Source organism: Pan troglodytes, chromosome 20 (genome assembly GCF_028858775.2).
Source record: "Pan troglodytes isolate AG18354 chromosome 20, NHGRI_mPanTro3-v2.0_pri, whole genome shotgun sequence".
In the NCBI taxonomy this organism is placed as follows: Eukaryota; Metazoa; Chordata; class Mammalia; order Primates; family Hominidae; genus Pan; species Pan troglodytes.
The window spans coordinates 22,552,898-22,579,976 of NC_072418.2; the positions used below are offsets into that span (position 1 = coordinate 22,552,898).

The 27,079-nt window shown below is 40.9% G+C and overlaps 1 protein-coding gene across 3 annotated transcripts in view; it reads left to right on the forward strand.

Moving 5' to 3' along the window:
* The first annotated feature begins 4,008 nt into the window (after positions 1 to 4,008).
* ZNF93 (zinc finger protein 93) overlaps positions 4,009 to 27,079 on the forward strand; it is a 34,383-nt gene continuing 11,312 nt past the window's right edge. Inside the window, exons 1-3 of one of the 3 annotated variants that reach the window (XM_063801425.1) lie at positions 4,009 to 4,226; positions 18,405 to 18,531; positions 19,687 to 19,782. In XM_063801425.1, coding sequence (XP_063657495.1) covers positions 4,224 to 4,226; positions 18,405 to 18,531; positions 19,687 to 19,782 — 226 coding nt within the window. In that variant the 5' untranslated portion in view covers positions 4,009 to 4,223. Of the gene's footprint in view, positions 4,227 to 17,864; positions 17,954 to 18,404; positions 18,532 to 19,686; positions 19,783 to 27,079 lie in introns of those variants that run through there. The other 2 variants (XM_063801427.1, XM_063801426.1) reach the window with 2 other exon arrangements.

The window sequence follows — 27,079 nt, forward strand, 5'->3', positions numbered from 1 at the left end:
CCTGGCAAGAAACTCAGATGAGAAATGCTGTATATCAAAATAGATTAGCCCTCGACTACTTGCCAGCAGCTGAAGGAGGGGTCTGCAGGAAATTTAACCTTACTAATTGCTGCCTACACATAGATAATCAAGGGCCAGTTGTTGAAGACATAGTTAGAGATATGACAAAACTGGCACACGTGCCCATGCAAGTGTGGCATGGATTTGATCCTGGGGCCATGTTTAGAAAATGGTTCCCAGCGCTAAGAGGATTTAAAACTCTTATAATAAAAGTTATAATAGTAATAGGAACCTGCTTACCACTCCCTTGTTTGCTACCTGTACTTCTTCAGATGATAAAAAGCTTCATCGTTACCTTGGTTCACCAAAATGCTTCAGCAGAAGTGTAATATATGAATCACTATCGATCTGTCTTGCAAGAAAACATAGGTAGTAAAAATAAAAGTGAGAACTCCCACTATTGAGTGAGAGTCTCAAAGTGGGGGAATAAGGGAGGAGACCACCCCTCATATTGTCTTATGCCCAATTTCTGCTTCCAAAGAAAGAAAAAGTAAAAACTAAAAGGCAGAAATGAAATCCACAAGCAGACAGCCCAGCGCCACACCCTGGGCCTGGTAGTTAAAGATCAACCCCTGACCTAATCGGTTATGTTATCTACAGATTACAGACATTGTATAGAAATGCACTGTGAAAATCCCTATCCTGTTTTGTTCTGATCTAACTACCGGTGCATGCAGCCCCCAGTCATGTACCCCCTGCTTGCTCATTCAATCATGACCCTCTCACACACATCCCCTTAGAGTTGTGAACCTTTAAAAGGGACAGGAATTGCTCACTTGGGGAGCTCAGCTCTTGAGACAGGAGTTTTGCCAATGCCCCTGGCTGAATAAACCCCTTCCTTCTTTAACTCGGTGTCTGAGGAGTTTTGTCTGTGGCTCGTCCTGCTACACCCTCTCCAGGATCATGGGCCATAGTTCCAGGGGAGAACCCTACCAAACTAAAGCTAAGAAAATTTACCTATCTTCCATCTGTTCTGTTACTCCTTCTCCTTTTCCCCTTCTATTGCTAATCCTCTCGTTATTAATGTAACTAGGTTGGGCTCACCCCAAACTATTTCCTTTAGTGCTTGCCTCATTATGCCCTGTGAAAATCTCCAGAGTCAAAAACAGCTCTCAGCCTCAGAGAAATATCTCTGTCACTTTTGGACAAGAGGCTCCCACTAACACGACTCCTGTTCTTTAACAAATGTAAAAAAAACAGGCCTGCCACAGCTGGAATGATGTTTTATAAACAATCGAATATCAGGGCTGGACCTCATCAACAAGTGGTTGTATGTCCTTAAAGCCATATATTTGCTTTGCTAAAGGAAACACTCCTTCCAATTGCCAGTTTAACCGATGTAATCTGGTGCAAATTTCTATTCTCACCCCCACTTCTATGGATCCTAACCCCACTTTGATTTGAGCTGCTTCTATGGCATAAGACCCAACTTGGCTGGCACAAATCTCATAGGGTCTTTCAAAATGCGTCTAATCATCCCTCATGCTCTTCGCTCCCTTCCCTCTCTTCTAAGCTCTTTTCTAACCAGACTGTCATATCTTCTATGCCCAGTGATAAGACTAAAATAGATATTGTAAAAGTAACTAATTTAAGGCAAACTCTAACAATTAAAACAAGATACCAAGATACAAATGCCTGGTTAAAATGGATCAAATATTCTGTGCACACATTAAGCAAAAGCAATTGTTATGCTTGTGCACAGAATTTGTGCCAGAGGCCCAAATTGTCCCTTTCCCACTCAGATGATCTTCTAGTTGACCAGGCATAAACTGTATAGTAGCTCTTTTCCAAGACCCCACAGCCTAGGGTAATAAATCCTGCTGAGCTCTCTCTCTGCTATTTCTTAAAGTCCAGCACCCTGTGGGTCAGGCCCCAAGAGCCATCCAGCCTCCATCTCCTAGCGTCAATTTTACCTCGTGTCTCTCACGACAAGGGGAAAACTTGGCATTTCTTGGAGACCTAATGGGATACAGTGAGCTTAAGCCTTTCCAAGATCTTACCAGTCAGTCTGCCCTTGTTCATCTTTGAGCAAATATATGGTGGTATTGTGGTGGACCCTTACTGGACACTCTGCCAAGTAACTGGAACGGCACTTGCACTGTTGTCCAGTTGGCTATCCCTTTCACTCTGGCATTTCATCGACTAGAAAAAGAAAAACCACAACACTGTAAAATAAGAGAAGCCCCTTATGTGTCTTTTGACTTTCAAGTTTATTTAGACACAACTGGAGTCCCACAGGTGGTACCTGATGAATTCAAAGCCCAAGATCAAATAGCTGCAGGATTTAAATCAATATTTCCACGGGTAACTATTAATAAAAATGTAGATTAGATAGATGAATCACATCTATTATAATCAATATTGGTTTATTAATTACACCAGAAATGCTGTCAAAGAAATAGCCGACCAATTAAGGCCTACTAGCCAGATAACTTAGAAAAACAAAATGGCCCTGGACATAATATTAGCAGAAAAAGGTGGAGTTTGTGTTATGATTAAAACTCAATGTTGTACCTTCATCCGAAACAATACTGCCCCCAATAGGAACATAAGAAGGGCCTTACATGAACTTACCACTTTATCCAATGAATTAGCTAAAAATTCTGGGGTCAATAACACGTTTTCAGAATGGCTAGAGAGGTGGTTCAGTAAATGAAAAAAATCATAGCCTCAATTCTTACTTCTCTTATAGTTGTAATAGGTGTACTAATTCTTGTTGGGTGTTGTGTCATACCATGCATCTGTGGGCTAGTACAAAGACTTATAAAAACGACACTTACGAAAACCTCCCTTAGTTCTCCTCCACCTTATTCAGATAAACTTTTCCTTTTAAAAGATCAAGTCAAACAACAAAGTAAAGGTATGTTTAAAAAGTTTTAAAAAGCGTGTGGTCGCGGTGGCTCACGCCTGTAATCCCAGCACTTTGAGAGGCTGATGTGGGCGGATCACCCGAGGTCAGAAGTTAGAGACCAGCCTGACAAATATGAAGAAGCCCCATCTATACTAAAGATACAAAATTAGCTGGTCGTGGTGGCACATGCCTGTACTCCCAGCTACTTGGGAGGCTGAGGCAGAAGAATTGCTTGAACCTGGGAGGCAAATGTTGTAGTGAGCCAAAATCGTGCCATTGCACTCCAGCCTAAGCAACGAGAGCAAAACTCCATCTCAAAAAAAAAGTTTTTTTTTAATTATAAAAATTAAAAGGGGGAAATTGTAAAATACAATAAATTCCTCTTCAAAGGTTTAGTCTTAACTTTCTGGTTCTTTGTTCTCAAACTCAACTTTCTTGTTCTCCATGCCTCCTTGCCCCTAGTTACTGTAACAACCTTCCTTCCCAACAGCTCTAATCAATAATTCACATCTGTTCCCTTGATTACTCACTCTGCAGCCTTCCCACCCTTCAAAACCACACGTCCCACCACTGTGACTTATACATGCCCCTTCCCTTCCTTATTTGGAAAAATATTTACAAATAGCCAATCGGGTCAGTTTAGATTGTGGGGTCCGACCCTAGCCCATGGGGGAGTAACACAGAGGAAGAGACTTTACGTTAAAAATAAAGACCCCTTCCCTCCTTTGTTCAGGGTGCTCTTGCGATCGTGATTAATGCAAACAAAAACCTTTTGCAGAAGTAAATTGCCTTACTAAAAAAACTTTTGCCTGAGTACTGGTTTCACTTTGCGACACCGAACACTTTACTTCCAACAGTATTATTAATATGACAACAAAATACTTCTGTTCACCTTTTCAATACATTCAAAAAGAGAGAGTAAAAAAGAGAATGTTCCCATGCTCTGGGGTGGACGTGGCTCAGCTCAGGGAGGAAGCCCTGCTGAAAAGGCTGCAGCTTAGGCTGTTACTCTTCTTCACTCAGCCCAGCATGTGATCACATCTTCTGTCACTCAGGTCCTGAGGGGGCGGGGCCTTAAGAATTATCCAATCAGGGACGCTGGGCTGGAAACGTCCAATCAGGCAAGCAGCCGGACCGAACAGGGCGGCTTCTGGTTTGGCGGGTCCTTTGTCTCTCGGTGCAGCCGGAGCTCCAGGTCTCCTCTTCAGTACTCTGTGTCCTGTGCTCCTACAGGCCCAGCCTCTGTGGCCCTGTGACCTGCAGGTATTGGGAGATCCACAGCTAAGACACCAGGACCCCGGGAAGCCTAGAAATGGTGAGAGTGCCGGTCCGACATCCCAAGCGACGGGGAGGGGCTGGTTGGAACCGGTGGAAAGTGACGGTGGCGGGACTCAGGTATCCCCGTAGTCAGCTCCACTATCTGCGCCGGAGTTCTTGCGCAGCTCGGCCTCGGTTCCCTTCAGCCATAAGATGGCGGCTGCGCTCATAGCGCAGCCCCCGGGCGTCCTGTCTCTTCACTGTGCGGTGACTGTGCCCTGGCTTGGAGCCCTCGCTGGGCAGCTCCGCACTCGCAGCGCCGCTTCTCTCCCAGATTGTGCAGAGACCACGGGAGAGTCGTCAGGGGAGAATCCTGACTCGGAGTGCGGGTTCACGAATGGGAAGAGCTTTAGTGGGTTGGGTTCACAGTTTCTCTTTTCTCCTATTAAAAATTTATGGGGCTGGGCAAGGTGGCTCACTCCTGTAATCGCAGCACTTTGGGAGGCCGAGGCGGGCGGATCACTTGAGGAGTTGTTAGGGCAATTTAAGTTCCTCTTCAGAGACTCAACTTCCTGGTCATAAGTTGTAAAAATTGTAAATCAACCCTACCCCTTCTTTTTCCCCATTCTCCTTTTCTCAAAACATCGCGCGTTTACCCTATTTGGAAAAAGTTTGTGTCTAGCCCAACCAGGATCAGCTTAGATTGTGCGGTGGGACCCCAGCCAACATGGGAAGGACACAAAAACCGGAACTGCGTTAGGGTTAAATTCCCCTTCCTGGCCCAGCGCGGTGGCTGATGCCTGTAATCCCAGCACTTTGTGAGGTCGTGGCGGATGGATCACAAGGTCAGGAGTTCTAGGCCAGCCTGGCCAACATGGTGAAAGCCCATCTCTACTAAAAATACAAAAATTAGCCGGGATTGGTGGCAGGCGTCTGTAATCCCAGCTACTTGGGAGGCTGACGCACGAGAATTGCTTGAACCTGGGAGGCGAGGTGCAGTGAGCCGAGAGCTTGCCATTGTACTCCAGCCTTGGTGACAGAGTGAGACTCCGTCTAAAAAAAAAAAATAGACATCTTAAAATTTCCTTCCCTTATGTAAATACTGTGTTTGAGTAATTTCACGGATTTTTCAAACACTTAGTTTCAAAAACCAAGTGAATAACTATGACATGACAAAGCTTGAACCTAGTGACTCCAAGCTAAGGCTAATATTAAGCCTAAAACAGAAGGTTTTTTTTTTTTTTGGACAGAGTTTTGCGTTTTGCTTTTGTTGCCCAGGTGGAGTACAGTGGCGCAATCATGGCTCACTGAAATCTCCACCTCCTGGGTTCAAGCGATTCTCCTGCCTCAGCCTCTCAAGTAGCTGGGATTACAGGCATGCACCATCATGCCTGGCTGATTTTGTGTTTTTAGTAGAGACGGGTTTTCTCCATGTTGGTCAGGCTGGTCTCGAGCTCCCGGCCTCAGGTGATCTGCCTGCCTTGGCCTCCTGAAGTGCTGGGATTACAGGCATGAGCCACAGGGCCCAGCCAACAGGACTTTATAAAGTCCTATTTAGCTTTTTCTGGGGAGCCTGCCCTGCAGATGTCCCAGCCTGTTCACCGCAGCCATGGAAGGAGGCGTTATTCTGAGAGAAGGTACAGAGCCCCAGAAAGCTGGGGCCCCACAAGCAGATGCAGTTAAGGTTAAGATGAAAGGAAACTGGGAGGATCTTTTTTTTTTTTTTTTTTTTTTTTTAGACGGAGTCTCGCTCTGTCGCCCAGGCTGGAGAGCGGTGGCGCGATCTCGACTCACTGCAAGCTCCGCCTCCCGGGTTCAGGCCATTCTCCTGCCTCAGCCTCCGGAGTAGCTGGGACTACAGGCACCCACCACCACGCCCGGCTAATTAAAAAAATTTTTTTTTAGTAGAGACGGGGTTTCACCGTGTGAGCCAGGATGGTCTCGATCTCATGACCTCATGGTCCACCCGCCTCGGCCTCCCAAAGTGCTGGGATTACAGGCGTGAGCCACCGCGCCCGGCCTTTGGGAGGATCTTACTGACGATGAAGTTGTTATTGTTTTGAGGAACATTTTAGACTTTGTAAAATAAAAACGTTAATTTATGTAAAAAATGAATTTCAAGAAAGTATTACAACAGGAGGAAGTACCAACTAACTCTAAGATCTTTATGGCTTGCAAAAATGTAGGCAGAAAAGGGCTTTTCTCCCTAGGGAGGAGCAAACAAGATTAGAAAGGAGGTGGGAGGGGAATGGCAAATGGAGGGTGAAAAAGTCAGATTTTACATCAGAGAATGTCTTACCCTGAAATCACCATGTTCTTAGGAGGGATGTAAAGTGGGGCTGTATGTTGACTCAGAGTGAGGGTAGCTCAAAGTTCAGGAGCCTGAGGGAGGGAGATAAACCTAAGTAAAGTTTGATTAGGAAATATTTTATTTTAGGCTTGGCCCGGTGGCTTATGCCTTTGGGAGGCCAGCACTGGGATTACCAGTGCTGGTAATCCCAGCACTTTGGGAGGCCAAGGCGGACAGGTCACGAGGTCAGGAGATCGAGACCATCCTGGCCAACGTGGTGAAACTCCATCGTTACTAAAAATACAAAAATTAACTCAGCGTGTTGGCGCGCACCTGTATTCCCAGCTACTCAGGAGGCTTAGGCAGGAGAATCGCTAGAACCCGAGAAGCAGGGGTTGCAGTGAGCCAGATCAAGCCACAGCACTCCAGCCTGGCGACAGAGCAAGACTCTGAAAACAAACAAAAAAATATTTCAGGCCTGGCGGGTGGCTCACACCTGTAATCCGAGCACTTTGGGAGGCAGAGGCAGGCGGATCACCTGAGGTTAGGAGTTCAAGACCAGCCTGGCCAACGTGGTGGAACCCTGTGTCTACTACAAATACAAAAACTAGGCGGGCGCTTGTAATCCTAGAAACTTGGGAGGCTGAGGCAGGAGAATTGCTCGAACCCTGCAGGCAGAGGTTGCAGTGAACCGAGATTGCGCCGCTGCACTCCAGCCTGGGCAACAGAGCGAGATTCTGGCTGGAAAAAAAAAAAAAGGAAATATTTTATTTTGACCACTGAAAACAAATACAGCTGATTTTTTTTTTTTTTTTTTTAATGAGAAATAGGAGAAAATGTGCAGAGTGTGTGTCTGGCTGTGTGATAGGTAAGAAAAGAGAGCACTAAGTCATAAGGGAAAGAGTGTTTTTCTATAAACTGTTTCTGGAGCACACAAAGGACGGCGAATTGTATTAATCACAAATATTTTCCAGGATTATCTATGTGTTTCATCTTTCCTCATCTCTTTTCTTTGTTCTATGCATTTCTTCCTTTTGGCTTTTCCTGGGCTGCATCTTATATATGAAACCAGTAAACATAACTACAGTGTTTTGCTGAGTTCTGTGAGTAGCTCTACCAAATTGTTGAGTTTCATGGAGGTGATAGGAGTCCCCAATTTTTAAACAGTAGCTCAGAAGCATAGATGGGCCCATGGTGTTTGTGTCTGGCATCTGCAGTGAGGACAATGTTGTGGGACTGAGCCCTGAATCAGGGTCTGTGCTGACTCTGGGTGGTGTCAGAATTCAAATGTTAGACAATGAGTTGGTGTTGGAGAATTGTTTGATGTTCAGCAAACTACAGATTTGGTGCCAGAAAAAAGATATCATGGAGCCCTGGCCTGGAATAAAACTCTGGGTGTTTGGGAATGGGAGGCTCTGGTCTCCTCTACACAGGCTGTCACGCTGCCCATTGTCCTGCAATTCCAGGTCTTCTCCCAGGGTGAGAGATGACTGAAAACTTAGAGAAAAGGAGCTCTGATGACAGACTCCCTTTTCTCACAGCTGCCACCACAGGATTCCCACCCACTCACAAAAACACACACACTAGACATTGACATGTCCACACTTCTCCCTGAACTACGCACTACCCTCAGGAACCTCACCGTGGCATTTTTGATCTGTGTTTTTTTCGAAGAACCCACAAGTGTCTACAGGTCCCCTGGCATATCCCCACCCCCAGACACTGAATCTGCACCAGCAACCTGTTTTCTCCACCAACCTAGGGTCTGGACCACCTGTTCATAATCTCACCTGCCTGCATTCGCACGGAAATAAATCAGGGTACAGCCCCACCTGGGCCACTATCTGTAGCAAAAATCAGTCCTTTCACCTACATTGTGCTCTCTCTCACTCAGGGATTTTTTTTTTCTTTTAGCTTTTATTTTTGGTTTGAGGTACCCATGTGGGTTTGTTATACAGCTGAAATTATGGGGATTTGGTGTGCAGATTATTTTTTCACTGAGGTACTAAACATAGCACCAAACAGGTATATTTTCTGATCCTCTTACTCCTCCCACCCTCCACCCTCAACTAGGCCTCAGTGTCTGTTGTTTTTCTCTTTGTGTTTATGTGTTCTTATTATTTAGCTCTCCCTTGTAAATAACAACATGCATTTGGTTTTCTATTTCTGCATTAGTTTTCTAAGAATAATGGTCTCCAGCTTCATCAATGTTATTGCAAAGAACATGATTTTTTTTTTAAATGGCCACAGAGTATTCCATGATGTTTATGTACCATATTTTGTTTTTACTAAATCTTTTATTTTTGGTCTCACTTATGGCCCAGGCTAGAGTGCCATGGCATGATATTGGCTTACTTTAGCCTCAGCCTCCCAGGCTCAAGGAATTCTCTCCTACCTCATCCTCCCAAGTAGCTGAAACTACACATATGCATTACCACACCTGGCCAGTTTTTTTTTTTTTTCCTTGGAGACAGAATTTTGCCATGTTGCCAGGCTGGTCTCAAACTTCTGAGCTCAGGCAATCCACCAGCCTCAGCCTCCCAAAGTGCTGGGATTACAGGCATGAGCCACCGCATCTGACCATACTGTATTTTCTTTATTCATTCTACCATTGATAGGCATTTATGGCCTGTCCATGTCTTTGCTGTTGTGAGTAGTGCTGCAATGAACATGAATGTGGATGTGTCTTTATAATATAATAATTTATATTTCTTTGGCCTGACAGGGTATATACCCAATTATAAGGTTTCTGGGTCAAATGATAATTCTGTTACTAGTTCTGTGAGGAATCGCCACACTGCTTTTTACAGTTGTTGAACTAATTTACACTCCCACCAGCGGAGTATAAGCATCTCCTTTCTCCTTTCTCTGCAACCTTGCCAGTATCTGTTACCTTTTGACTTTTTAAAAATAGCCATTCTGACTGGTGTGCGGTGGTATCTCATTGTGGTTTTTCTTTAATTTCTGTAATGATTAGTGATGAACTTTTTTTTCATATGCTTGTTAGTCACATGTATGCCTGCTTTTGAAAAGCATCTGTTCATGGTTTTTTTTTTTTGCCTACTTTTTAATGAGGTTGTTTGGTTATTCTTGTAAAATTGTTTAAGTTCTTAATAAATTCTGGACATTAGACCTTTGTCAGAGACAAAGTTTGCAAATATTTTCTTTTATTTGGTAGGTTGTCTGTTTACTCAGTTTCTTTTGCTGTGAAAACCTCTTTAGTTTAAATAGGTCCCATTTGTCAATTTTTGCTTTTGTTACAGTTGCTTTTCGTAGCTTCATGGTGAAGTCTTTGCCAGTTTCTGTGTCTAGAATGGTATTTTCTAGTTATCTTTCAGGGTTTCTTATAATTTCAAGTTTTTCATTTAAGTGTTTAATTTGTCCTGAGTTGATTTTTGTATATGATGTAATGAAGGGGTCCAGTTTCAGTCTTCTACATAGTGCTAGGTAGTTATTTGAGCACCATTTATGAAATAAGTAATTCTTCCCACATTTCTCTTGTCAGCTTTGGCAAAAATCTGATGGTTGTAGGAGGGTGTCATTATTTCTGGGCTCTCTATTCTGTTGGTCTTGTGCACTCATGGAATTTTTAAAAACATCTTTTTCTCTTCTGCTTTTTCCCCCATAAAGATTCTTTCAAGTGCATCTAGTGTGCAAAATTGAGGTGTCCAAGAGTTCAAAAATTCTTTAAAAAGTTCCCCCCAAAATTTTGCTATTCTCTCTTCTCCTTAGGGTTTTAGATTATATATAGATGTTTTTTCTGCTTTTTAAAACATATATGTAAATCATATTAACAGCTAAATAAACTTTTTGTAATTTTTTCTGACCCCAGATTGTCTTTATCTAGTACTTCAGATTTATTGCTTTGTTTTGGCTTCTGAAAAGTTTATTTTTTCCATTTTTAGTCCTTCAAAGTAGACACAGATTTGTTTAGATAAAAGCTCATTTTAGGAGCACACAGAAGCTTAGCACAAAAATAGGATTAAATTTAGCAATACCGAATGATAAAGACTAAAAGATACTAAGTTCCATTGACAGAAACCTGATTATTCAAGTTAATTATCAAATATTTGCCGGCTGAAGTGCTTATACTGCAAAAGCAAAAACAGTTCAGTGTGTAAACTGAACAGTGGAGTCTGTAGTTGTGCCTTGCTTTCTATTTATTACTTCAGAACAATTAGCATAGTTATGTGTAGTATTTGCAGACAACCTGCATTCATATAAATTTAACAGCATTTTCTTTCTTTTTTTTTTTTTTGAGACAGAGTCTCACTCTGTTGCCCAGGCTGCAGTGCAGTGGCATGATCTCAGCTCACTGCAACTGCTGCCTCCTGGGTTCAAGTGATTCTCCTGCCTCAGCCTCCCGAGTAACTGGCATGCATCACCACACCTGGCTAAGCTTTTGTATTTTTAGCAGAGATGGAGTCTTACCATGTTCGCCAGCTTGATCTTGAACTCCTGACCTCAGGTGATTCACCCACCACAGCTTCCCAAAGTGCTGGAATTACAGGTGTGAGCCATAAACAGTATATTCTACAATAGTATGAATATAAAGCTGCAATACTTACTTTGAATGAATCACTTAAATGGTTATTTTAATATTGTTATTTATACTTTTGAAATATAAAGTGTTTGAAGTATAGTTGCAATTTTTTCAAATGCTACATACATTACTACTAGTACATTAAAATATTCATACTTATTTATATCTAATATCCAAAGAAAATTTACTACCAAAGTGTTACAGTTAGTCTGACATGTTTGTTACTTTATTCAATAGGGGTCATTATGGGTAAACACAATTTTAGTATCTTTTGTTTCACTAAATTGGAACGCTGCTATTACAGGACAAATAAAGACAGGTGATGTGGCCACCAAAAACCATAATAGCTCTTCAGTTAACTGTGTTACAAGCTCTAATATGTTCCACTGTATGAACACAGTCAGATTCTATTTCTTCATGAAAAAGTGTTGTTGGAAGTTGACGGATGATTTCCATATAGAACCCCCATTCAATGGCTAGAAAATGAGACTGCAGCAGAGATGGAAAAGAAACTTTATAAAATTTTTCTGAAAATCTGCCCTCTTGCTTCATAATGCTCATGTTTCTCATACTGAGAGTAGCTGTGCACTTTGGGTGTTTAGAAATAAATTGCTTTTAGGGGCGTATTTTCTGGCTGATGATCAATCTTATATCTAATCTGAGCTTTTTCTTAAGATCTTTTTACCTTTTTTCTTTCAAAATAATCTTGCTGGCCGGGCGCAGTGGCTCACGCCTCTAATCCTAGCACTTTGGGAGGCCGAGGTGGACAGATCACCTGAGGTCAGGAGTTCGAGACCAGCCTGACCAACATGGAGAAACCCCTTCTTTACTAAAAATACAAAAATTAGCCAGGCATGGTGGCACATGCCTGTAATCCCAGCTACTCCAGAGGCTGAGGCAGGAGGATGGCTTGAACCCAGGAGGCGGAGGTTGCTGTGAGCCGAGATCACACCATTGCACTCTAGCCTGGGCAACAACAGTGAAACTCTGTCTCAAAAAAAAAAAAAAAAAAAAAAAATCTTGCTCAGATGGAGATTTGGTTTTCTCTCTAATGCTTTGGGTGTCTGTTTCAGAAATCCTATTAGTATCCCGTGGTGTCTGAATGAGGTGGGCTGTCATAGTGAGAACTTTTGAAGATATGTCTATCTGGACTCATGCTGAAAATTCAGAAGTATTTTTTCCATGTCATCATTATAAGTAGAAACTGAGGCTGAAACACTGCTTACATTCTGATTATTGTGAAGGTGAAATTCTATCCATGACGCCTGCAGGCTCTCCTCCTGCAGCTCAGACGTCACTCTCTGATGTGATACTAGAGTGCTGCTGTGGCAAATGGGGTTCACATAAAATGTGAGCTGTGCTCTGGGCTGTGCCTCAGTGGCAGATGGTAGCGGTAAAGAGAGGACACTAGCAACTAGGAGAAAGTAAACAGGAGTGCTGTAGCCCAGTGCCAGGGAGTACAGAGCCACTGCTCTAAAATGTAAACAGCCAAAAAGATAGAACACTATTCAGCCATTTTTGTAGCAGAGTGAAAGCCTAGCTTCACCTGGCTTCAAGCTGCTAAACCAACTCCTGTTATGATGATGTGAAAAGTTTATTTGTCATTGAATATAAGCAATTAGTATACACAGATGGCCTCTTCAATATCCAGGTGAATTTAGGATGAACTATATATGACATGGTGCTGAAAATTATTCTACTTGTGGACTAATTATGATGACCATCTTTCTGACTTTGCAGTCTCTTAAGCAGATTGATGATGATGTATGTCACATTCAAGTTTAATTGTGTAATAAGACCATTTTCTTTCTGTTCTATTATTGTGGAGTTTCTCTGAAAATAGAGAAAATTTTTAATTATTGTTTCCACAGAGTGTCTAGAATTACCAGACATGATATAAACACATAAGGTGCCAACCAGAATTTACTGTAGAGGGGACTTTCCCTCTCAGACTTTGAGTCAGCCCATACTTGCGCAGCAAAATGCATGCTGTCCGTTAAATATGCACGTGGAATTTTGTCTCTGCCTATTTGGTATTGATAGTTCCTCTACTGTCACTTATAGAGAGGCTAGACCCAATTTCTACAAACTTCACAGGGCAGCAATTAATTAATCATTTAACCTTTTTCAGTGACTCTTGTATCTTCAGATTTGAAACTGATTCAGAAACTATGGAGCCCAGAAACCCAATCAGAGTAACATGTGTGCACTGAGTAGACAGAGACATGAGAATCTCCACATTCCCCTTCCTCCTCTTGCTAAGTGCTCACAAATGTACAGGTAAACACCTGTGGCTACTCCAGTCGTTCAGGCCCTAAACTTGAAGCTCCAAATTTTGAATCCAGGTCTTGAGATTTGGGGAAAAAAAAACTTACCTAAGAAATGCAAGTCCCTTTGGTTATCAAACTCAGACATTAAAATGAAAGTACTGTTATGTCTTTCTCCCCCCTTTGAACTATGTATTCATCTCTTGAAACTGTTCACTATTGCCACAAGTACTTATAAATTAAACTAATAATGCCACATTAGACACTATATCCCATACCCTAAACCATAATAATATATATGTAATCAATAATCGATGTTATTTCTGTAAATAAATAAAAATTTCTGACAATCAACTTTGTATCAGCCCACTCTCTGTCCCTGTCTTGTTGTCTTTACAAATTGTCTTGTAACTGCTGGTAATCAAAATGTAGATTCCAGGCAACTTGAATCTTTGCTCCCAGGTTATAATCCTTAAGCTTGACCCAAGTAAACTATCTACTTATATTCATGTTCTTTCAGCTTTTTTTTTTTTTCATGTAGACTTACCATTTAGAATGTGCTAGAGTAGTCTCTATGAGGGGATCTCTCCTTTGATTGTATTCCACTTGCTGTAACACCAAAGGATGCAGAGCCAGGTGGATCCTACCTGGAATCTGCAGACAAGGTCTGGCCTCTGCCTGGGATTTACAAGAAAGGACCAGAACTTGGATTGAGAATGTACAGAAAATGAACAAAAGTCATTTTCTGCATTGTGAATGTAAACATAGACATCTTACAGCCCCCATTTGGGAATGTGGCTCTTTGAGATTTTCACATCTTGTTCATTGACCTGCTACAGTTATGTGAGGGGCTCCAGGAGAAATAGACTCAGATGGCAGAATCTGTAAGTGTAAATAAGCATCTTAGGAGTGAGAGATCGAGGCCACAAAGTATCCAGAGCCATGACCACAATTATATTTAGCTGTAAAATGTAATACTAGAGTAGAGTATTTTTGATCTTTCTCTTACCCAAGAGCTAGCAAATCAGAATGGGTGATCCAGGTTCTGGAGCTCCACCAGGGCAGTTCCATTTTCTATTTAGAGTTAGCCTGAGTCTCTCCAGCCTGGCTTATCATTGGGCCATGAGGCCTGGGTCACTGGGAATCTCTCACAATCACCCAGGTGTCTTTGAGGCATCTGAGGATGTCCAGAGCAGAATTTTGTCAGGCTGACAAGAGTGGTTAATTCTGCTTCTGTCTCAGTGTAAGAGAAATGAGTCATCCTGTGTTTGTTCATTCCCTCATACAAGAGATATCTTTGGTTGGTACCCCGATGACAGCTTCTCCAGTTTCCTGGTACTTGGATAATAAGGAGAAGATCTGGAGACCCAGATAGATAAACTAGCTCCTTCCACTTCATATGGGCATTAAAAAAATACATGAAGCAGTCATAGTTCCTACAATCCAGAAACTTTTAGTCTAGACTAGCTACTGGATAAGTAATTGAAGTGTGCATCATATGGTTGGTATAATAAATAGATGTGTTAAAAATCTTGGGCTTTAGACCACTTTCTTTATATTGTTGTGACTTCTGATGTCTACACCTGAAGGGAGATTTGTGAACAAAATAATTGTTATAAATTCTTTTTTTTTTTTGAGATGGTGTTTCACTCTGTCACCTGGTCTGGCGTGCAGTGGCACGATCTCGGCTCACTGTAAACTCTGCCGCCCGGGTTCAGGTGACTTTCCCTTCTCAGCCTCCCGAGTAGCTGGGATTACAGTTGCCTGCCACTGCACCTAGCTAATTTTTGTATTTTTACTAGAGGCAGGGTTTCATCATCTGGATCAGGCTGGTCTTTAACTGCTGACCTCGTTCTGCACCCGCCTTGGTCTCCCAAAGTCTTGAGATTACAAGCATGACCCACCGCGCTTGGCCGTATATTTTCTATTTCTTTTACCTTGCTAACTGTAGATATTTATTTTCTAATAAAATTACCCTAGAAAACCTTAAGGGATTTGTTTAAGTTGCATACTAGTATATAGTATAAAGTTGTCAGGGCAGTGACTAGAAAAGATAAAAACTACAGAAACTCTGGGATTGAAGTTTCTTTTAGGTAAGCTTAGAAACAAAACAAAACTGGAAGTTTCCTAGTTGCGTAGAGAACAGAATTCTACATCGGGTTCTCACCCTGCCCCAGACGTGTTCAGATTCATCCTTTTTGGAGACCTTAGTTAGGTCTGAACCTACCCTGGAGTATTGCCTCACAGAACTCGTTAAAGGAGATCAGAGTTTTGGCTGCTGAATCCTGCTGCCTTTCTAGAGCTGGTGCTCACAATTTCTTGAAATTCAAAAGCAGATAAATCGGGAAAAAAAAGTATGTATTGTAAGGTGTTTGTTTTTAAATTTTTTATTAAAACCAGTGCTTGCAGAGACATTGTATTTAGCAACTTGTTTTCTATTCCTGTAGATCCAGTAGTTGCTGCACAAGTCAAAAAAGTAAATATAAACAATGAAATTTTCTCTAGATTACATTAAACTCTTCTGTATCTCTTTCATCTGTCTATATTTAGCTTTTATTCTATACAATTTTTTAAAAAATTTGATGACAGAGAAACAGAAGAAAAAATAAAAATGGGCCCTTTATCTAAATCCTGAAAATTAAGAAACATTTAGTACGAGCTCCCCGGGTGTTAAGAGAATTAAATCATATAATGTGTTATGCCCAGCACCGTGCTCTGTATCATACTCTAGCACATAGTGCCTGTTTAATAAACATTGCATTAGTACCTGTGTACATCTTCTTTTTAAAATACAGACTTATTCAGATATTGCTGTCTTCTGTTTCCTCTGTAAATTTTAAAGAGCCAGCAAAAAATATAAAACTTTTAAATGGAATGGGCTGTCCTTATTTTTACTAGAAGTATTTGGTTATTGCAAGAGTGCTAAGTGTAAGGGACCCTGTGCTGTTCCTGCTTTCTCTAACTAATGCTCATAATGAGCCAGTGGGGAGCAACATCAGCATTGGCAGGGGACTTGTTTAAAACACTCATTCATAAACCCTCTTCAAACATGCAGAATCACATTACAGAATGTGCGGCCACAATTATCAGGTGATTTATAAGCTCGTTAAAGCTTGAGAGGCAATGCTTAGCTTAGTGGTTATCAGCCCAGGCTTCTCATTAGGATCACATGGCCAATTTGCTGAAATCTCTTGTGCCCTCCCCACAGCTTCTGTTTATTGTTGTGGGTGGAAGCATCCATGTTTTTTTAATGAAGTGCCTCATGTGACTCTAAGGTGATTCCAGAATCAAGTATAAGGGCTTTAAAATATATTCATGAGAGTTAAATTCCACCTGTGCACTAGAGGGTGGTCACAGGGCCTATTCTATTTGGGTTTGGTAGGGACAGGTAAGTGTGGTACATATTTCCATTACTGTAGCAAAAGTTGCTGGTGTCTATGGCAGGGGAGGGCACCTGAGGACAGGAAAGGAGAAACTTATATTTTTATCTTCATGGAGCAGTTCATTGTTCCCGAATCTCTTCTGTTTTAAAGGACAGAAATGGGTGGCTTTTTCTGTCTTTTTCTGCCAGAAGATGTCATGGTAGCAGGTAAACATGTGGTACACCTTTAAAGGCATATTCTCCAGATGCAGGTGTAATTTGTACAGAGAATCTCATCTGAGAAGAAACTCCAGGGAAGGAGGAGAAAGAAAAAAAAATGGCTTTTCTTCAGGTAAACGTGTCAGATGAAGAGCTGTGTCCACTCTGCCTCCTGGACTGCCATGCGTTTAGTACTCACAAACCTTTACTTCTCTACTTTTGTTTTTCCTCCGTGAGTTTGATTTAACTACTTCTTAAAATTCCTATGATAGTCAAGGGTCTTTGAAAAATATTTCTTTTTTATATCCCACAGACTTCTCTACATTCTGTTTGTCATAGCTTCTTATATGCCATGCAGAATTATCAGCAAGAATTTATGATCCACAATATTAAAAATATTCCCTTTGTGGCTGTTGAACACAGAAAGATGTGGATACTCAAGATTCCTATTGGGGAAAACTGTGGTCCTTAGTAAATATGGTAAAGTAAAAGCCTCCACTCGTGTTCCATTAGCTGTATGCAGAAGATAATTCAGAAAATGCTTATTTAAATGGGATAGAATTTATTACCCAGAATGTTCTGAAAAAAATTATTAGGAGATACTTGCTCTCTAGGGTGCTAAATGAAGCCTATTTAAAATTACTACTAAAAATTACAGAACATAGGAGTTAACTGTATTTTGGAGTTTGCATAAAACTGATGTTTCTTTATGGTTAAATTCAGATTATAATTTACGTTATTTGGGAGGAATATTTCAACAGTGATACTGTGTTCTGTGTGCATTAACACATCAGAAAAATTTGTCCTAGTGCAGTTAATGGTTAATGATTCACTTGGTGAAGTAGCTCTCTCTCACAGATTTTTTCACTATAGTTAATTATTTTTCTCTTCATTATTAAGCATCCTTATCCAGCGGATTTGCATAAACCATCACATTTAATCTGTCAGTTGTCCTTTTTTCTTTTTTTTCTACATAGTTTTCTATGGAAAATGAAGGCTGTTATCTTTGTTTACAGGCCACAAAAACTTGGAAAAACACAGGCTCTTCCACTTACTGGATGTTTGACAAAATATCCTTCTCGGGCCAAAAACATTGACATTTTTGGTGAGCTTGTTAGAAATTCAAAAAATCAGACTTCATTCCAGATCTTCTGGGAAAAAACCCCCGCATAACAAGGTCTTCAGCTTATTGTACATATTAAAATTTGAGAGGTGACTTCTAACTCAACATGTCTTTTCCATATGAAACATATTCACATCTCATTCTGTATGATGTAAATATAGCACTCAAAAATGTACATGTTCATGCCCTTAATTTTATACTTTATTATCTAGAAAAATATCATATATGAACTGATGTTGTGGATCTAATGCTGCCCTTTTTTTCTCAGAGAATACATTAGAGAATATTTCTGTGTTGAAGATTATTTTATTGGATAATTTTAGTCAGTCCTATAAGTCAGAACCACTTCTCTTTACTCTCTCATTTCACCTGAAGTCAAATTAAAAATTCCACCCATGGCCACTTGGTGAAAATGTGTGTGTGTGTTTTTCAGGGACCATTGCAATTTAGAGATGTGGCCATAGAATTCTCTCTGGAGGAGTGGCATTGCCTGGACACTGCACAGCGGAATCTATATAGGAATGTGATGTTAGAGAACTACAGTAACCTGGTCTTCCTTGGTGAGGATAACTTGAGTACATAATTCATAATACACCCTAAAGGTTTTATTTCTCTTTTTTGTAGAATGTTTTTTAGTAATTTATTCTTTGCATAAAGGAGTTTCAGATCCATTTTTTCCAGAAAATCTTCAGAATTTGTTCATTTAGAAAAGAATTTCTTCAGTGCCTCTCGCCTGTAAATCCCAGCACTTTGGGAGGCTATGGTGGAGGAGATTGCCTGAGGCGAGGAGTTCGAGACCAGCCTGGCCAACATGGTCAAACCCCATCTCTACTAAAAATACAAAAAATTAGCCAGGTGTTGTGGCATGCGGCTGTAATCCCAGCTACTTGGGAGGGTGAGGCAGGAGAATTGCTTGAACCCAGGACACGGAGGTTGCAATGAGCCGAGATCGCGCCGTTGCACTCCAGCCTGGATGACAGAGCAAGATTACTTCTCGAGAAAAAAACAAAAATTTCTTCAAGATGTTTCATCTTAATCCAATCTTTCCACATTCCTGAGTTGAGCTGTATTCTTCACTCTAAATTAGTGGTAATTACAGAAATTTACTGACGTAAAATATTGTAGCCCCCACCTGAAAATCTAAATGCCACCACCAATTTTTGATTCAGTGGTACCAGGTAGTAAAATTAAGAAACCTACAAATTGGAAGTATTTTCTTTTTCCTTTTTTTTTTTTTTTTGAGACGGAGTCTTGCTCTGTCACCCAGGCTGGAGTGCAGTGGAATGATCTTGGCTTACTGCAACCTCCGACTCCCAGGTTCAAGCAATTCTCCTGACTCAATCTCCCGAGTAGCTGGGACTACAGGCATGCGTTACCATGCTCTGCTAATGTTTGTATTTTTAGTAGAGATGGGGTTTCACCATGTTGGCCAGTCTGGTCTCCAACTCCTGACTTCGTGATCCGCCCGCCTTGGCCTCCCCCGATCTCGTGATCCACCTGCTTTGGCCTCCCAAATTGCTGGGATCACAGGCGTGAGCCACTGCACCCGGCAAATTTGAAAGTATTGTTTAAATATCTATAAATTTCTGTTATAAATTTGTATTTTGGTATTAATTTACTAGAATATTTTATCACATCGTCTTTGCTGAGCACATTACTAGCTTGTAATTGGAGAATATGAGCAAGATTCACGTTATTTATTCTTAACAAAACAGGTATTGTTGTCTCTAAGCCAGACCTGATCGCCCATCTGGAGCAAGGAAAAAAACCTTTGACTATGAAGAGACATGAGATGGTAGCCAACCCCTCAGGTAGGTGTGAGTGAAAATGAATACAACAGACAACACAGTAAGAGGTCCCAAGGCTAAAGAGAAAGCCAGTCCTTAAAATGTGATTCGGGAAGCTGTGTTCCAAAGGAAATAGTTCCTGGGCAGCTGTTTTTTGTTTTTGTTTCTGTTTTTTAATTTTGTTCTCACAAAGGGACATCTTCCGTTTTATGCTTTTAAATTCTCTAAGGATTCTACTTTTGTTTTGGTGAGCTTCCTTCAAGTTCTCAGTGAGAGCCACAGTCCTCTTGATGGCATATAAGCGATTACACAATCTGGCTGCTTTTCCATTCTTTTGGGGACACAAAAATATTTGCATGATTTTGAAAAACTAAAACTACTTTTTAGTTCTATTTTTGCATCAGGTCTAAAATGTGTGAGAGTAGTTTCTGTTGCATTTTTTTGTTCATTTTTCTTTATAGTCCATTCTATTTTTATTACTACATAGTTTTTAAGTATAGTTTGCAATTATACATATGATATGCTTCTGCTTTGTTCTTTTTCCTCAAGATTGCTTTGGCTATTCACACTTTTATTGTAGTTTCATGTAAATTTTAGAATTGTATTTTCCATTACTGTGAAAAAAATACCACTGCAATTTTGATAGGAAGTTTATTGAATCTGTAGATTACTTTGGATAATATGACACTTTAATAATACTTATTCTTTCAAGTTATAGACATAAAATATTTTAAAATTTATTTGGATCTTCTAATTTTTTTATTGTAAAGATTTTTTATCTCCTTAGTTAATTTTTTTCCCAGTAGTTTTTTTTAATGCTACATTAAATAAGATTTTTCTTCCTCTATTTTGTCAAATAGTTTCTTTTAAGTGCATGAAACCATTCATATACTTGTGTGTTAATTTTCTATTTTGGTAATTTACTATTTACTGAGTGTATTTATTAGTTTAGACAGCTTTTTAAATTTTTTTTATTTTTTGACAGTTTCGCTCTTGTTGCCCAGGTTGGAGTGCAGTGGCGCGATCTCAGCTCACCACCACCACGCCTGGCTAATTTTGTATTTTTAGTAGAGATGGGGTTTCACCATGTTGGTCAGAGTGGTCTCAAACTCCCGACCTCAGGTGATCCACCCGCCTTGGCCTTTCAATGTGCTGGGATTACAGGCATGAGCCACCATGCCTAGCTAGACAGTTTTTAATATACTGTTTATGGTTTTTAAAATATGAGATTATATGATCTACAAACAGCAACTTTTTACTTATTTTTCTTCAATTTCAGTGACTTTCTTTCCTTCCTTCCTTCCTTCTTTCTTTTTTTTCTTTTTTTTTAATTATACTTTAAGTCCTAGTGTAGATGTGCACATTGTGCAGGTTTGTTACACATGTATACATGTGCCATGTTGGTGTGCTGCACCCATTAAGTCGTCATTTACATTAGGTATATCTCCTAATGCTATCCCTCCCCCATCCCCCCACCCCACAACAGGCCCCAGTGTGTGATGTTCTCCTTCCTGTGTCCAAGTGTTTTCATTGTTCAATTCCCACCTATGAATGAGAACATGCAGTGTTTGGTTTTTTGTCCTTGCGATAGTTTGCTGAGAATGATGGTTTCCAGCTTCATCCATGTCCCTACAAAGGACATGAACTCATCATTTTTTATGGCTGCATACTATTCCATGGTGTATATGTGCCACATTTTCTTAATCCAGTCTATCATTGTTGTACATTTGGGTTGGTTCCAAGTCTCTGCTATTGTGAATAGTGCTGCAATAAACATACGTGTGCATGTGTCTTTATAGCAGCATGATTTATAATCCTTTGGGTATATACCCAGCAATGGGATGGCTGGGTCCAATGGTATTTCTAGTTCTAGATCCCTGAGGAATCGCCACACTGACTTCCACAATGGTTGAACTAGTTTACAGTTCCACCAACAGTGTAAAAGTGTTCGTATTTCTCCACATCCTCTCCAGCACCTGTTGTTTCCTGACTTTTTAATGATCGCCATTCTAACTGGAGTGAGATGGTATCTCATTGTGGTTTTGATTTGCATTTCTCTGATGGCCAGTGATGATGAGCATTTTTTCATGTGTCTTTTGGCTGTATAAATGTCTTCTTTTGAGAAGTGTCTATTAATATCCTTTGCCCACTTTTTGATGGGGTTGTTTTTTTCTTGTAAATTTGTTTGAGTTCTTTGTAGATTCTGGATATTAGCCCTTTGTCAGATGAGTAGATTGCAAAAATTTTCTCCCATTTTGTAGGTTGCCTGTTCACTCTGATGGTAGTTTTTTTTTTGCTGTGCAGAAGCTCTTTAGTTTAATTAGATCCCATTTGTCAATTTTGGCTTTTGTTGCCATTGCTTTTGTTGTTTTAGATGTGAAGTCCTTGCCTGCCTATGTCCTGAATGGTATTGCCTAGGTTTTCTTCTAGGGTTTTTATGGTTTTAGGTCTAACACTTAAGTCTTTAATCCATCTTGAATTAATTTTTGTATAAGGTGTAAGGAAGGGATCCAGTTCCAGCTTTCTACATGTGGCTAGCCAGTTTTCCCAACACCATTTGTTAAATAGGGAATCCTTTCCCCATTTCTTGTTTTTGTCAGGTTTGTCAAAGATCAGATAGTTGTAGATGTGTGGCATTATTTCTGAGGGCTCTGTTCTGTTCCATTGGTCTATATCTCTGTTTTGGTACCAGTACCATGCTGTTTTGGTTACTGTAGCCTTGTAGTATAGTTTGAAGTCAGGTAGCATGATGCCTCCAGCTTTGTTCTTTTGGCTTAGGATTGACTTGGTAATGTGGGCTCTTTTTTGGTTCCATATGAACTTTAAAGTAGTTTTTTCCAATTCTGTGAAGAAAGTCATTGGTAGCTTGATGGGGATGGCATTGAATCTATAAATTACCTTGGGCAGTATGGCCATTTTCATGATATTGATTCTTCCTACCCATGAGCATGGAATGTTCTTCCATGTGTTTGTATCCTCTTTTATTTTGTTGAGCAGTGGTTTGTAGTTCTCCTTGAAAAGATCCTTCACATCCCTTTTAAGTTGGATTCCTAGGTATTTTATTCTCTTTGAAGCAATTGTGAATGGGAGTTCACTCATGATTTGGCTCTGTGTTTGTCTGTTATTGGTGTATAAGAATGCTTGTGATTTTTGCACATTGATTTTGTATCCTGAGACTTTGCTGAAGTTGCTTATCAGCTTGAGATTTTGGGCTGAGACAATGGGGTTTTCTAGATATACGATCATGTCATCTGCAAACAGTGACAATTTGACTTCCTCTTTTCCTAATTGAATACCCTTTATTTCCTTCTCCTGCCTGATTGCCCTGGCTGGAACTTCCAACACTATGTTGAGTAGGATTGGTGAGAGAGGGCATCCCTGTCTTGTGCCAGTTTTCAAAGGGAATGCTTCCAGTTTTTGCCCATTCAGTATGATATTGGCTGTGGGTTTGTCATAAATAGCTCTTATTATTTTGAGATACATCCCATCAATACCTAATTTATTGAGAGTTTTTAGCATGAAGGGCTGTTGAATTTTGTCAAAGGCCTTTTCCGCAGCTATTGAGATAATCATGTGGTTTTTGTTGTTGGTTCTGTTTATATGCTGGATTATGTTTATTGATTTGTGTATGTTGAACCAGCCTGGCATCCCAGGGATGAAGCCCACTTGATCATGGTGGATAAGCTTTTTGATGTGTTGCTGGATTCGGTTTGCCAGCTTATTGAGGATTTTTGCATCGATGTTCATCAGGGATATTGGTCTAAAATTCTCTTTTTTTGTTGTGTCTCTGCCAGGCTTTGGTATCAGGATGATGCTGGCCTCATAAAATGAGTTAGGGAGGATTCCCTCTTTTTCTATTGATTGGGATAGTTTTAGAAGGAATGGTACCAGTTCCTCCTTGTACCTCTGGTAGAATTCAGCTGTGAATCCATCTGGTCCTGGACTTTTTTTGGTTGGCAAGCTATTATTGCCTCAATTTCAGAGCCTGTTATTGGTCTGTTCAGAGATTCAAGTTCTTCCTGGTTTAGTCTTGGGAGGGTGTATGTGTTGAGGAATTTATCCATTTCTTCTAGATTTTCTAGTTTATTTGCGTAGAGGTGTTTATGGTATTCTCTGATGGTAGTTTGTATTTCTGTGGGATGGGTGGTGATATCCCCTTTATCATTTTTTATTGCGTCTATTTGATTCTTCTCTCTTTTCTTCATTAGTCTTGCTAGCGGTCTATCAATTTTGTTGATCTTTTCAAAAAACCAGCTCCTGGATTCATTGATTTTTTGAAGAGTTTTTTTGTGTCTCTATCTCCTTCAGTTCTGCTCTGATCTTAGTTATTTCTTGCCTTCTTCTAGCTTTTGAATGTGTTTGCTCTTGCTTCTCTAGTTCTTTTAATTGTGATGTTAGGGTGTCAATTTTAGATCTTTCCTGCTTTCTCTTGTGGGCATTTAGTGCTATAAATTTCCCTCTACACACTGCTTTAAATGTGTCCCAGAGATTCTGGTATGTTTTGTCTTTGTTCTCATTGGTTTCAAAGAACATGTTTATTTCTGCCTTCATTTCATTATGTACCCAGTAGTCATTCAGGAGCAGGTTGTTCAGTTTCCGTGTAGTTGAGCGGTTTTGAGTGAGTTTCTTAATCCTGAGTTCTAGTTTGATTGCACTGTGGTCTGAGAGGCAGTTTGTTATAATTTCTGTTCTTCTACATTTGCTGAGGAGTGCTTTACTTCCAACTATGTGGTCAATTTTGGAATAAGTGCAGTGTGGTGCTGAGAAGAATGTATATTCTGTTGATTTGGGGTGGAGAGTTCTGTGGATGTCTGTTAGGTCTGCTTGGTGCAGAGCTGAGTTCAATTCCTGGATATCCTCGTTAACTTTTTGTCTCATTGATCTGTCTAATGTTGATAATGGGGTGTTAAAGTCTCCCATTATTACTGTGTGGGAGTCTTAAGTCTCTTTGTAAGTCTCTAAGGACTTGCTTTATGAATCTGGGTGCTCCTGTATTGGGTGCATATATATTTAGGATAGTTAGCTCTTCTTGTTGAATTGATCCCTTTACCATTATGTAATGGCCTTCTTTGTCTCTTTTGATCTTTGTTGGTTTAAAGTCTGTTTTATCAGAGACTAGGATTGCAACCGCTGCCTTTTTTTGTTTTCCATTTGCTTGGTAGATCTTCCTCCATCCCTTTATTTTGAGCCTATGTGTGTCTCTGCATGTGAGATGGGTTTCCTGAATACAGCACACTGATGGGTCTTGACTCTATCCAATTTGCCAGTCTTTGTCTTTTAATTGGAGCATTTAGCCCATTGACATTTAAGGTTAATATTGTTATGTGTGAGTTTGATCCTGTCATTATGATGTTAGCTGGTTATTTTTGCTCATTAGTTGATGCAGTTTCTTCTTAGCCTCGATGGTCTTTACTATTTGGCATGTTTTTGCAGTGGCTGGTACCAGTTGTTCCTTTCCATGTTTAGTGCTTCCTTCAGGAGCTCTTGTAGAGCAGGCCTGGTGGTGACAAAATCTCTCAGCATTTGCTTGTCTGTAAAGGATTTTATTTCTCCTTCACTGATGAAGCTTAGTTTGGCTGGGTATGAAATTCTGGGTTAAAAATTCTTTTCTTTAAGAATGTTGAATATTGGCCCCCACTCTCTTCTGGCTTGTAGAGTTTCTGCCGAGAGGTCAGCTGTTAGTTTGATGGGCTTCCCTTTGTGGGTAACCTGACCTTTCTCTCTGGCTGCCCTTTTTTCCTTCATTTCAACTTTGGTGAATCTGACAATTATGTGTCTTGGAGTTGCTCTTCTTGAGGAGTATCTTTGTGGCATTCTCTGTATTTCCTGAATTTGAATGTTGGGCTGCCTTGCTAGATTGGGGAAGTTCTCCTGGATAATATCCTGCAGAGTGTTTTCCAGCTTGGTTCCATTCTCCCCATCACTTTCAGGTACACTAATCAGATGTAGATTTGGTCTTTTCACATAGTCTCATATTTCTTGGAGGCTTTGTTCATTTCTTTTTATTCTTTTTTCTCTAAACTTCTCTTCTCGCTTCATTTCATTCATTTGATCATCCATCACTGATACCCTTTCTTCCAGTTGATCAAATCAGCTACTGATGCTTATGCATTTGTCACATAGTTCTCGTGCCATGGTTTTCAGCTCCATCAGGTCCTTTAAGGACTTCTCTGCATTGGTTCCTTTAGTTAGCCATTCGTCTAATCTTTTTTCAAGGTTTTTAACTTCTTTGCCATGGGTTCGAACTTCCTCCTTTAGCTTGGAGAAGTTTGATCGTCTGAAGCCTTCTCTTAACTCATCAAAGTCATTCTCCATTCAGCTTTGTTCCGTTGCTGGTGAGGAGCTGTGTTCCTTTGGAGGGGGAGAGGCACTCTGATTTTTATAATTTTCAGTTTTTCTGCTCTGTTTTTCCCCATCTTTGTGGTTTTATCTACCTTTGGTCTTTGATGATGGTGACATACAGATGGGGTTTTGGTGTGGATGTCCTTTCTGTTTGTTAGTTTTCCTTCTAACAGTCAGGACCCTCAGCTGCAGGTCCGTTGGAGTTTGCTGGAGGTCCACTCCAGACCCTGTTTGCCAGGGTATCAGCAGCGGAGGCTGCAGAACAGCGAATATTGGTGAACAGCAAATGTTGCTGCTCCAGAGATCATTCCTCTGGAAGTTTCATCTCAGAGGGGTACCCGGCCGTATGAGGTGTCAATCTGCTCCTACTTGGGGGTGCCTTCCAGTTAGGCTACTCAGGGGTCAGGGACCCACTTGAATAGGCAGTCTGTTTGTTCTCAGATCTCAAGCTCCATGCTGGGAGAACCACTACTGTCTTCCAAGCTGTCAGAGGTTTCTCCTGCAATTTTGTTCGGCTATGCCCTGCCCCCAGAGGTGGAGTCTACAGAGGCAGGCAGGCCTCCTTGAGCTGTGGTGGGCTCCACGCAGTTCGAGCTTCCTGGCTGCTTTGTTTACCTACTCAAGCCTCAGCAATGGCAGGCGCCCCTCCCCCAGCCTCGCTGGTGCCTTAAAGTTTGATCTCAGACTGCTGTGCTAGCAATGAGGGTGTAGGACCCTCTGAGCCAGGCATGGGATATAATCTCCTGGTGTGCCATTTGCTAAGACTGTCAGAAAAGTGCAGTATTAGGGTGGGAGTGACCCAATTTTCCAGGTGCTGTCTGTCACCCCTTTCCTTGGCTAGGAAAGAGAATTCCCTGATCCCTTGCACTTCCCAGGTGAGGTGATGCCTCGCCCTGCTTCGGCTCACACTTGGTGTGCTGCACCCATTGTCCTGCACCCCTTGTCCGACAATTCCCAGTGAGATGAACCCGGTACCTCA